Below are 10,918 nucleotides of genomic sequence, written 5' to 3'. Positions count from 1 at the left end.
TGTGTGTGTGTGTGTGTGTGTGTGTGTGTGTGTGTCTCTGTGTGTGTGTGTGTGTGTGTGTGTGTTTTGTCTATTTATATGGCTATTGTTTGTGGTGTTCCTGCCTGTAATGATAGCAGATGTAAGGTTAATCTTTGTGTAATGTGTGTAGGAGGAAGTACTATACAATAAGCCCCTGGCGCCGGACGCACTACATCTATTAGTCAATCTGAAAGGGAGACACATGAATGAAGTTCACAGTGGAAGATAAGCCACTACATTAGACTGTGTGTCTAGAACACTAGATCCATCTGTTCTTCTTTGTTACATTCAGTCATCATCTTCTGCTTACCTCTTTCTTACAGTTTCCTCTTAAACTGAATCCAGAAGACAACCACAGAATGCATTGTACTGAGAAGTTAAATCCATGGCTAGAGGAATGTCACACTTTTGAATTTTAACCTTTTAAATGTTAAAGGGATAGTTCACCCAAAAATGAAAATTCTGTCATTAATTACTCCCCCTCATGTCGCACCAAACCCGTAAGACCTTCATTCATCTTCAAAACAGAAATTAAGATATTTGTAATGAAATCCGAGAGCTTTCTGACCCTGCATAGACAGCAATGCAACTGACACTTTCAAGGCCCAGAAATGTAGTAAGGACATCATTAAAATAATCCATGTAACATTTCAACCGTAATTTTATGAAGACTGACACCAAAGAAAATAAATTGTTTAATAAAGTCGTTACTCTTGTTTTCTTTGCGCACAAAAAGTATACTCGTAGCTTCATAAAATTAAAATTAAGATATTTTTGATGAAATCCGAGAGCTTTCTGACCCTGCATACACAGCAAGGGAACTACCACGTTCAAGGCCCAGAAACTTAGTAATGACATTGTTAAAATAGTGCATGTGACATCAATGATTCAACCGTTATTTTATGAAGCTACCAGAATACTTTTTGTGTGCAAAGAAAACAAAAATGCAGAAATGAAATAAAAAAAGAGTTTATTAGTATATTATTCAGTATTTGTATACTTATTAGAGCAATGTAACATGGTAAGCTCAGTAACATAGTAACATCAAACTGTATTGAAATCAAATACGAGTTGATTTGTGTGGCACATGGGAGTTGCTACCTATGTAGAGCATTCCAAAACAGTCACTTGTGAGGTTCTATGATGGTTCATATGCTGCCTTAAAAGGCAGCTCACTAGGCTTTGGAATAGAGCTGGTGTCTCTCTAGAGCAGAGTCCTTCATTAAAGTAATTAGTGAGGCACGGTGGGACACTCCTACCAGAAATCAGCTGAAATAATGAAGCATACCCACTGAAACCACAAATCACCCTCAGATCTGTCTCTCCTGCTCGCTCTCTCAGCCTGACTGCAGTACCCATAACTCTCCTTGGCTCACTTGACTGATTTCTCAGGCATTTTAAGGCCGAGACACCACGTTCATTGCCCTTCAGAAACAATCAGTAGTTTTCAGCATTAGGTCAAGTGAGAGTCAGCATGTACAAAAAAGGCAGGTTTAACCCTGAACCTTAGGTCTTCCCTCCTTTTATTGTTGTATTGCATAGCCTTGTTCTATTGTGGTGATGGTTATGATTAATGTCGGCTTGTTCCACAGCATTTTCGCCATGACATTTATTGGTGAACCTTGAAGTGGACTCTACTGCACTGCAAAACCAATAGCTAAATTCAGGCCTTGGTCCAGTTTTTTGCTTCAATAAGGATCAGTGGTTTTGAAGGCCAGTTGATTTAAAGCTGAAGTGTGTAATAGTAGTGTACTAGTAATAGTATGCTAGCAATTGCTTGATTTTTTTTTTTTTTTGAACATCCTGACTAGCTTAACAGAGACATTCGGTTCATCCAAAATCGCATACTGTCTATTAGGAACTACATTTGAATTTGAAGTTAAGCCGGACGCAGCGATCGGCTCCACCAGTTTGGAGGCAGAGCTATCTGTTTTTCTGACCAATTGCAGATGGTGGAAGTGTTTGGAAAACCTATTTGAAGTCATTTATTTTGTGATTTCTAGTGCCACAGAAACTCCAAATGAAATCCAACAGTGACCAGGAAGAGCAACAAGCCCCTACATGTTGTAGCATGTTACGTTTAAGGCCTCGAAATAGGGCAGGCGATGTGGACAAAGAGGCACAACCCTGTCAAAAATCTGTTCTCATTCTGAGAATATTTCATTTATTCACACTCCTGTAGATTATAATGGAAAAACAATTCCCTACATCTAGATTCAGTACACATGATGTACTCTATGACAGCATGCGGTATGATATTGAGAGTGCTTGCGTTGGGTTATTGTAGTGAGGCAGTGAGACTAAATAAACGTTTTGTTGACTCAGTTTGTCATAACCCATGTCATCCATGGCTGGGTCCTGCTGAAGGACTCATTAGTTAGACATACACAGCTCCCTATGATATATGCGCCTGCTATTTCAAATGCATTATTTATTGTTGTAGCTGAAAATAGAGAAGAATGAGAGGCATTTATACCGCTTGGAGGATCAAACCAAGATTGGTGCTAATGGAGAATTTAATTATGTTGTGAAAGGTAGACATTCGCCTGCAGGGTGAACTCTGTCAGGGAAGTGTTGTGTAGTCAAACTCCCACATTCCCACAGAATAAGTCAGTGGCATATTGCCACCGAAAACCTCTTTGAGGAGTAATTTATATTTAAAATATATTTAAATATTTAAGCATTTTGATAATTCCTTTTTAAATTTTTAATTTAGAAAAATGTTGCTTGTTCAGTTTAAGGTTTGTCAAACTGATAATTTCATAAGAGTCTGATTTTAAATAATTAGCCCAAGTTATTATCATGACTAAACTGCTCAATTTGCTTGTTTGTTTGCAGTCTGTTTAGTATGCTTAGATTATACTTGTAATGAGACAAAACTCCATTTTTGCTGCCACACATCGACAGTAATTTGCACCAAATTTCACTTATACAGAAAGTCCTTGCACTTTTTTTCTCTCCATCTCTCACTCAGTCATGCATGTCGTTAGGGGACTAATTGCCTCTCATTCATATCTTGCCACGTTGATTAACCAGCGCAGAGACGACATGGAAAATAGCATATTCAAATAGTTAATAGTCTCTTTTTGAATATCTGAATAGTTAACGACACGGCGAGTTAGTTATCAGTCTCCGAGTAAATCTAATGAAGAAAATGAATTCGAATAATAACAGACTGTGTGACAGAATCTGTGTGTTTACTCTTCCACAGCGAGATGATGGTAGTCGACAGACTCCTGCAGCTGCGTAGAGAAAGAGAGAGTCTGAGCTCTAAAGCAATATGCTAAATTAAGATTTTCAACAGAAATTATGAGTTGTAATGATTAGGAAGTCTTTCTTTTTCGATTAGATTCCATGTGCCGTTGCCATTGAGCTCCTACAGTGAATCGATGGGTGACTGAGCCTTTCGCCGTGTGCTCAATATGAAGATAAGATGCTTTCGGTGTTGTGAATGGGATCGTGTGTCAGATATTGAGTTTTTGCTCAGACATAATTCCCTGAAGAATCCTTTCTGATTGCTTGACACTTCCCAGGTGGGATTTCACTATGTTATGCTCTCATGCCTTTATTCCTTTTGGATTCACAGTGTTGAGAAACTCAAAGTGTGACTCCCTTACAAATGTGCCATATAAAAGACTATAGTCAGGCGTCTTTCACCAGTGTTTAGCTCTTTTGTCAGTTTTCTCAACAACTGTCGGTACTTTTTGGGTTGACACAATGCTGTTTGTGTGTGCGTCTGCCTGTAGCAGTTGCATTTTCCACTGTTTGGTGGTCTGGCCAAGAGGTTCTCATTCAATTCTTATCTCTCATGCCACATGTGTTTAAACACACACACATGCAGTCTTATCACTTCTTTGTGCTTATCTCACCTGTGCCAAATCATTCAGCTTGGAGAAAATAAACAAGCCTGTAGATATGTGTCACCTGACGAGAACTGACCCAAATATGACAGCTCCGACAACACACACACACACACATTGTACTCTCCACCATTGATGTTCTGCTCTCCACTTCAGCATTCAGATGTACATGGTCCTCTTGAGGCAGAGCTGGTATTGTAAGTTTGAAATCAATATGACGGGTCTGAGGTGACTGGTACAATCCAGTTTCAGACCTTGTTATCAAACCCAGGTGGCACCTGACCTTTTCAGAGTCATGTATTGAGGTGGAATGTGGAGGTGGGTTGGTGAAGCTTTGACGGCCACGTTTCATTGACGTTAATGACCTTTAAATTCATATCACTCTGGATCAAAGTTAACCAACGTGAACTCCAGAGTTTCTTCACCCGCTGATCTTTTAGACAAGATATAAATCTATAGAAATCAATGGGCTGTTTCTCCACCAGTGGCTATTCACTGACTATAACTGATTTTAAACCACTTTCTTAGGAAGTAACATATGTTATGGGTATAAAACAAGTAGCCAACCTTGAAAACCAACCATGGCGTGCTTATTTTCAGTTTTATTTATGTTAAAAGTCCAGTGATTCGACAATTAAAAATTAAAACAATGAAAAAATTCAAAGTTTTTAACAAATTAACTCTGAGTGATCATTAGATGCATGATGGTAAAAGGTAATATAACTGTAAAAATAAAGGAAATAAGCATATGCACATAAATATCAATTGACTGATATATATCCAGTATGTCTCTCCACAAATGTACAGCCATATGCTTGATACCAATTACTGTATCCTAAGAGTGAAGCAATAGCTTTATTCCTATTTGTTCCATCTTATCTTAACCGTCATGCTGCCGTATTGTTTGTGGGTGTAAGGTTTTAGTTTCCTTCATTTCGTCACCAGACCTTTAGCTTGTGTTGTGTCTAAATAAATGTAACTAGCTTCAACAAGACACAAGTATTATTCTCGGCGCTGAGGATCGCATCTGTTGAGTTTGCTTCACAGATGACCCCAGCCGGCTCTGAAGACGAGACTCAGCAGGTAGAGAGTTTCCTTCTCTGTGTGCATATTTTGAATGTTCCCTAGTTATCACTGGATTAATTGGCCCATCTGGTAAGACGCATCTAGCCCAATGATCCCTTGCTCTTCAGTCTTCCTGTAAGGAAAGTTGCAGGATGCCAGTATGACTTGATGAATGTCTGAGAGCAAAGGTCCCTGTCATGTTGTGTCGAATGTTGAGGTCGTTCAACAGCAGTTGTACTTGTCCTGACAGCCTGAAGCTCCAAATGCTAAGCGCTCCCCCAAAACAAAAGAAAATAGATGAAAACGGTCTAAGGCCACTCTTTGTTGTTGGTTTTCACAAGAAATGTGAAATGAGAGTACAGAATCTTAAGGAAGTCCTGTATAATTAGGCTGGTTTTCAGTTCTGCCTCACAGGAACCACATAGCCTAAGGAAAACTGCTCAGTCTAGAATAAATCATGTGTAAAGTAGCTCCAGCCTTGAAGTCTCACTGTGGATAATGTGACCTACTTTTTTTTTTTTCAGCATTAGCTAATAAATTCACCTGTATGTTGAAATCCACAATACGCCACAATATGCATGAATGAATGTGCATTATAAATACACTCTTTGACTTTGTCTACATTCTTTGACTACATTCTGACTATTTTATTTTGTTTTGTTTGTTTCATTGCATTACATTCTATTTTCATTGATTTTTGTTGGGTTTCTGTGTGTTTGTGGACCAGTAAAATAAGTTTACACTAATCACAAAAATATTTTCAGCAGCGGCATGTAGGGTATTGACCTGTCAGTTATTTCACAAACCTACAGCATAAAGGTAAAGGGGTTTGTGTGTTCCCTCGGGTATGAATCTGTCTTAAATAAATGGTCAAAAGGCTGAGTACTCTGGGTTATAACAAGCTCATTTAATTGGTCTGGCAGTGAACCTGCTGATGCGGGAGAGTGAATTCTGATGGGGCGGCTTTGACAGGTGTCAGGTGCAACATGTCAGATGTCACTATCATTATGCACACTGTTATGAAATCTATGTATCAGAGCTACACAAGCATGCTTAAGAATGTGGAAGTCTCTTGAAATCGTTATTATAAACATTTTATATGCCCTTTAAAATAATATAGTAATTAAAATAAAATAGTAAAATAGTAATACAAATAATATAGTAATATGTAAAAAAAAATCTAATAATATTATCACATGTAATGCTTTATGCTACTTTTACAGCCCAAAAGTTTATTTGTGTGTCTGTGTGGTTTGAATTCTACTGATATTTATAGATTGCACTTCTTATTAGGTGAATGGGCGTGATTTGTCCAAGCCTGGACATGAGGGAACGGTGGAGGCCATGCGGAAGGATCCCATTGTGGTGCAGGTGTTGAGGCGGGGGCCCTCGGCCCAGAACCAGAACAACCTACAGGAAGTGTGTGTGGTGGATGTGTGCACTCAGACAGACATCACCTTTGAGCACATCATGGCTCTGGCTAAGATGAGACCCACCACCCCACCAGTGCCAGACATCTGCCCCTTCCTGCTGTCAGACAGGTACAAACAGTATGCTGCCAAAACTGTTAATTACATTAAGACTTAATCCTCATACTGTTTATTGTACTGTGTATTTTTCATTATCATACAATATATATTTTTAATTACAATAACATTACATATATATATATATATATATATATATATATATATATAGTAGTAATAGTAGTATTTTTAATTAGGGAATGTTAATTAAATAAAATATTATAATATAAAATGTAAATAAATTAAATATAATTCTACAAATATAAATGTAATTGCAAATGTATGGGAAGTATATTATATAAATACAATTATATATACATATAAAATATTTAAATGTAAATTTAATAGGTAGCCAGTGCAGAGACTGTAAAATTGGGGTAATATGATCATATTTTCTTGACCTGGTAAGGACTCTAGCCGCTGCATTTTGGACTACCTGTAGCTTGTTTATTGAAGATGCAGGACAACCACCTAGCAGTGCATTACAATAGTCCAGTCTAGAGGTCATGAATGCATGAACTAGCTTTTCTGCATCAGAAACAGGTATCATGTTTCGTAACTTGGCAATGTTTCTAAGATGGAAGAATGCTGTTTTTGTAACATGGGAAATATGATTTTCAAAAGACAAGTTGCTATCTAATATAACACCCAGATTTTTGACTGTAGAGGAAGTAACCGTACATCCGTCTAGTTGCAAACTGTAATCCACATGTGCATGTGTTTTGTTTGGATTTATTTATGCTAATCTGATTGTCTGGCTACAACTAAGCAAAATCAAACATTCAGCTCATTGGTGTGTGTGTGTGTGTGTGGGTGTTCTTTGCACAGATTGCTTAGGATCTTGGAACAGTGCATTTGCAATTGTACCCCAGCTTGATGTGTTAACAGATTAATGATTACTGTTTGTAATTACATGCGTCCCCAGACTACAAACAAAATCTGTTATCTTTTGTGGAGTGTAATGCATGGCTTCAGGGTTGGTCTATAGTTCAGGCATATCAGGCATAAAACTAACCTAGTGTATAATGTTGGTTTCTCACGTTCTCTCTTTCTCTAGTTGTCATTCCATTCAGACTATGGAGCATGACTATTTTGATTGTCCAGAATATGTGGCCAGCACTCAGGCAGAGGTGGACAGGGCAGTTGAATTCGAGTGTGAGGTAAGTAAAATGCTTTCTGAAACAATTTGAATAATAATGTATATACACCTGGGGTGACCCGATAATTAATGATCAGCCCAGCTATTTACACCTGACCTTACATGCGTCTCAAATGTTTGGGACATAATGGAGTGATTGAATAAATCATTACAATATAAATCACTGTCAAAAAAAAAAGAAAAAGAAGTACATTTTATCCAAAAGGAATACATAAATATATAAACAAGAATACTTCCTTATCTATTTTGTGGTATTTTAAAATAAATAAATACATCCATTTAAATTAAATGTTAACAGAAAGAGTTTTATGGTCACAGGATGTGTTGGTTTCATTTAATTAGTCTCACCACAATTGTGACGCTTTGCTCAGTGTTCAGTTTTATTTTAGTTGTGGAAATAAATTAATAAAAAATGTATCAAAACCATTTAAATTTTAATTAATTATTTTTTATAAATACAGCTATTTTTATTGCATGCTTCACATAATTTACAACATTCAGTTAGAAGATTTATTTTTATCCAGAAAGAATACATAAACATACATAAACACATGAAATACATGAGTACTTCCTTATCTATTTTGTATTATTATTATTTACATACCATTATACTGTTGTTATGTATTATTTCAATAAATAATCTGAATTAAATGTTGACAGAAAGAATTTTATAGTCAGAGGATGTACTGGGTTCATTTAATTGTGAAAACCTCAAAAATAAGAGTTTCAAAAAGGCATTTTCCTTCGCTATTAATGATTCAAAGTAGCATGTTACAGATGGAGAACCCTCAAATGATGCCATTATCACTTTGGCTAATAAACAGGGGGACAGATTAGACTCCATTGAGGTGTAATTAGTTTGATTTTAGTGGCATTAATGTTCTTTCCTACTGGATCTCGTGCTCCTTTTGGAAAAACAAATGCATATGTTAATGAATAATTATTATTATTTGTAATAATTGAAGGATAGCTTGTCAAAAGATGTTTCATCAAAAGAGTGAGATTTTGGGATATTTTTCTTTTTTTGTACAGTAATGTTTTTCTGTTAGCAAATTAGTGCCGTATTTTCATTCTTGGATCTGTTTTGCAAAGTAAATCAAAATTGCATAGTGCATAAGTAGCTACAGTATATGCAGGATTTATAAGCAGTGATAACTGTCCTCCATGGGTCCTGCATTAGTCTGCATTGCTTCATGCCCGGATGAGCCTCTTCCATGCGAGATAACTTCAGTATGTCCATCACGAGGACATCCTTCATATCATGCCAAGAGGAAAGTCTGACAGAATCACTTTAGCTCTCAGAACATGGCACATTATCCTGGATTAATACTATGATCTATAAAATTACTGTGATTTGCCAGTTTCATTGCCGGCGGCACTAGTTTAAGGGAGATTGTGTGGATTACTTTGCTCAACGGCTTGGTTGATCCTTTTTGATGAGCATGTGGTCTGAACAATAGACTTGCAGAAAATATGAAGTATCGCTGAGCTTCTCGAGCAGATCAATATGAAGCCACATTAAAGCTGCTGGTGATGAATTGCATCCATTTTGCAGACTGCCAGTAACCCAGATTCAGCTGAAATACGAGAGTTAGATGTGGCTGTGAACATGTTGGTATCTCATTTTTAGAAATTATTTGCCAAATAAGGACACTTGACAGTTCGGTGTATGTATTCGTGGAAGAAAAGGATAAACCTCATATAGTCGAGGTGGTAAATCTGGTTAATGTTGGAGGGTGGGGTAGTTGATGTATGACGCAAGTGCTCGGTCAGGACTGCCAACCTATAAATGAGCCGTTCTGCCTGACTGAACTGAGGCCGGTGTTACTGGGATGTCGAGCTGTGGCTAACTGCTCTCTTTTGACAGATGAATGTCTCTCAGATGCAGTCCTGTCACTTGCGCCAGGCTTCAGTCTTGACATATAACCCCCTCTGCCTGCTTGATTATATCATATTTCAGGGGGGCGCATCTTTTTGTAGGACACGTTTGATGTTCTTTGTAGGCGAAGGAACCATTGCTGGTCATCATTTTCATTCTAATTTAAAGCCAAACATTTAAGATGACTTTACTACTCTGAAACAATGTAATCGATTGTTGAGTTTAGAAGCTTAGAAGCGTTTTAATTAACGAAACTGAAGTGAAATGTACTGAGCTGCAGTATAGTTGCTTTCGAAAGAAAATAAATGGCTTGAAAATGAGTGTAAAGGTCTAAGGAGCTATGAGTTTAGTTGAGCTAGTTCATAGTTGCTCATGTTTCTGTTCATACTGGATGTCTGTTCCTCTTTCTTGCCCTTGAAATACAAAAGAAACAGGAAGCTATATGGTTATGTTAGGTTTGAACTGAATGAATGTGATGATGACTCGTGTATTTTAATTGATCTGCATGTTTGTGTGTTACAGGAGGTGGAACTCTATCGAATGAACAGCCAGGAAAAGCTGGGTCTTACTCTCTGTTACCGCACTGATGATGAGGAAGATATAGGCATTTTTGTTGGTCAGGTGGGTAGTTATAATTTTTTTGCAATTGTGATCATCATTTTGACATGGAGTATTTTATTTTTTTTTATTTTATTCAATTTCTTTTGAAGTTTATTGCTGGAAAAAAATCAGGGTTTTAAAATTGACTTGCACATATCCAAAAATTGGTAAAACTGTTGTAAAACTGGTGATGGATGGACAATAAAATAGTTCATGTTGTCCAAGTTCAACATTTTCTGAAGGTTAATCATCTCCTTTAACAAACCATGTGTTGAAAAATAAAAAAGGTGACATTTTTTAATAGTTTCAGACTCTATTTTGTAGTTTTTAATGCAGCAGTTCAATTTACAGACAAAGACCTACTGAAAATTAAATGAATAATTTGTTTAGAATGAAGAATGGTAATTTTGTGATCTGTGTTTAATTCATTAGCAGACGTTGAAGTCACCTGTAAGATGTGGCATCAAATTTGATGCAGGCAATCAAATTAATCGGACCAAACCCTTTTTAACAACAATTTAAATTTTCTGAAAAGTAATTAAAAGATAAAAGCTCAGTTGGATCCATTCTCATTGTTCCACATCACTGTAGACCTTCACTGAAATTAAAAGTGTTTAATATGGAAAGTTGTCCTATTTTCCAAAGTTCATATGGCAGACGAAAGTCTACCAGGACTGAGCCAAGCATGAAGAGAGCAAGTCAAGTTTGGCAAATAATTCCGTATACAGACAGTTCTTTGTCAGTGTTTTAACTGCTGATTTTAATTAGCAAGGCATGGATTCCACCCCCCCCCCCCCCCTCCCCCCTT

At 37.0% G+C, this 10,918-nt stretch overlaps 1 protein-coding gene across 2 annotated transcripts in view; it reads left to right on the top strand.

The window, feature by feature from the left end:
• Positions 1-10,918, top strand: part of LOC107694264 (PDZ domain-containing RING finger protein 4-like) — a 62,155-nt gene that overhangs the window by 45,482 nt on the left and 5,755 nt on the right. For both annotated transcript variants that reach the window (XM_016493910.1, XM_016493909.1), the window contains exons 2-4: positions 6,240-6,487; positions 7,530-7,632; positions 10,033-10,131. In XM_016493910.1, coding sequence (XP_016349396.1) covers positions 6,291-6,487; positions 7,530-7,632; positions 10,033-10,131 — 399 coding nt within the window. In that variant the 5' untranslated portion in view covers positions 6,240-6,290. The remainder of the gene's footprint in view (positions 1-6,239; positions 6,488-7,529; positions 7,633-10,032; positions 10,132-10,918) is intronic.

Source organism: Sinocyclocheilus anshuiensis, unplaced genomic scaffold (genome assembly GCF_001515605.1).
Source record: "Sinocyclocheilus anshuiensis isolate Anshui unplaced genomic scaffold, SAMN03320099.WGS_v1.1 scaffold1316, whole genome shotgun sequence".
NCBI classification, from domain to species: domain Eukaryota; kingdom Metazoa; phylum Chordata; class Actinopteri; order Cypriniformes; family Cyprinidae; genus Sinocyclocheilus; species Sinocyclocheilus anshuiensis.
The sequence above is the reverse complement of the archived record's forward strand: the minus strand, read 5'-3'. Positions and strand labels throughout refer to the sequence as shown.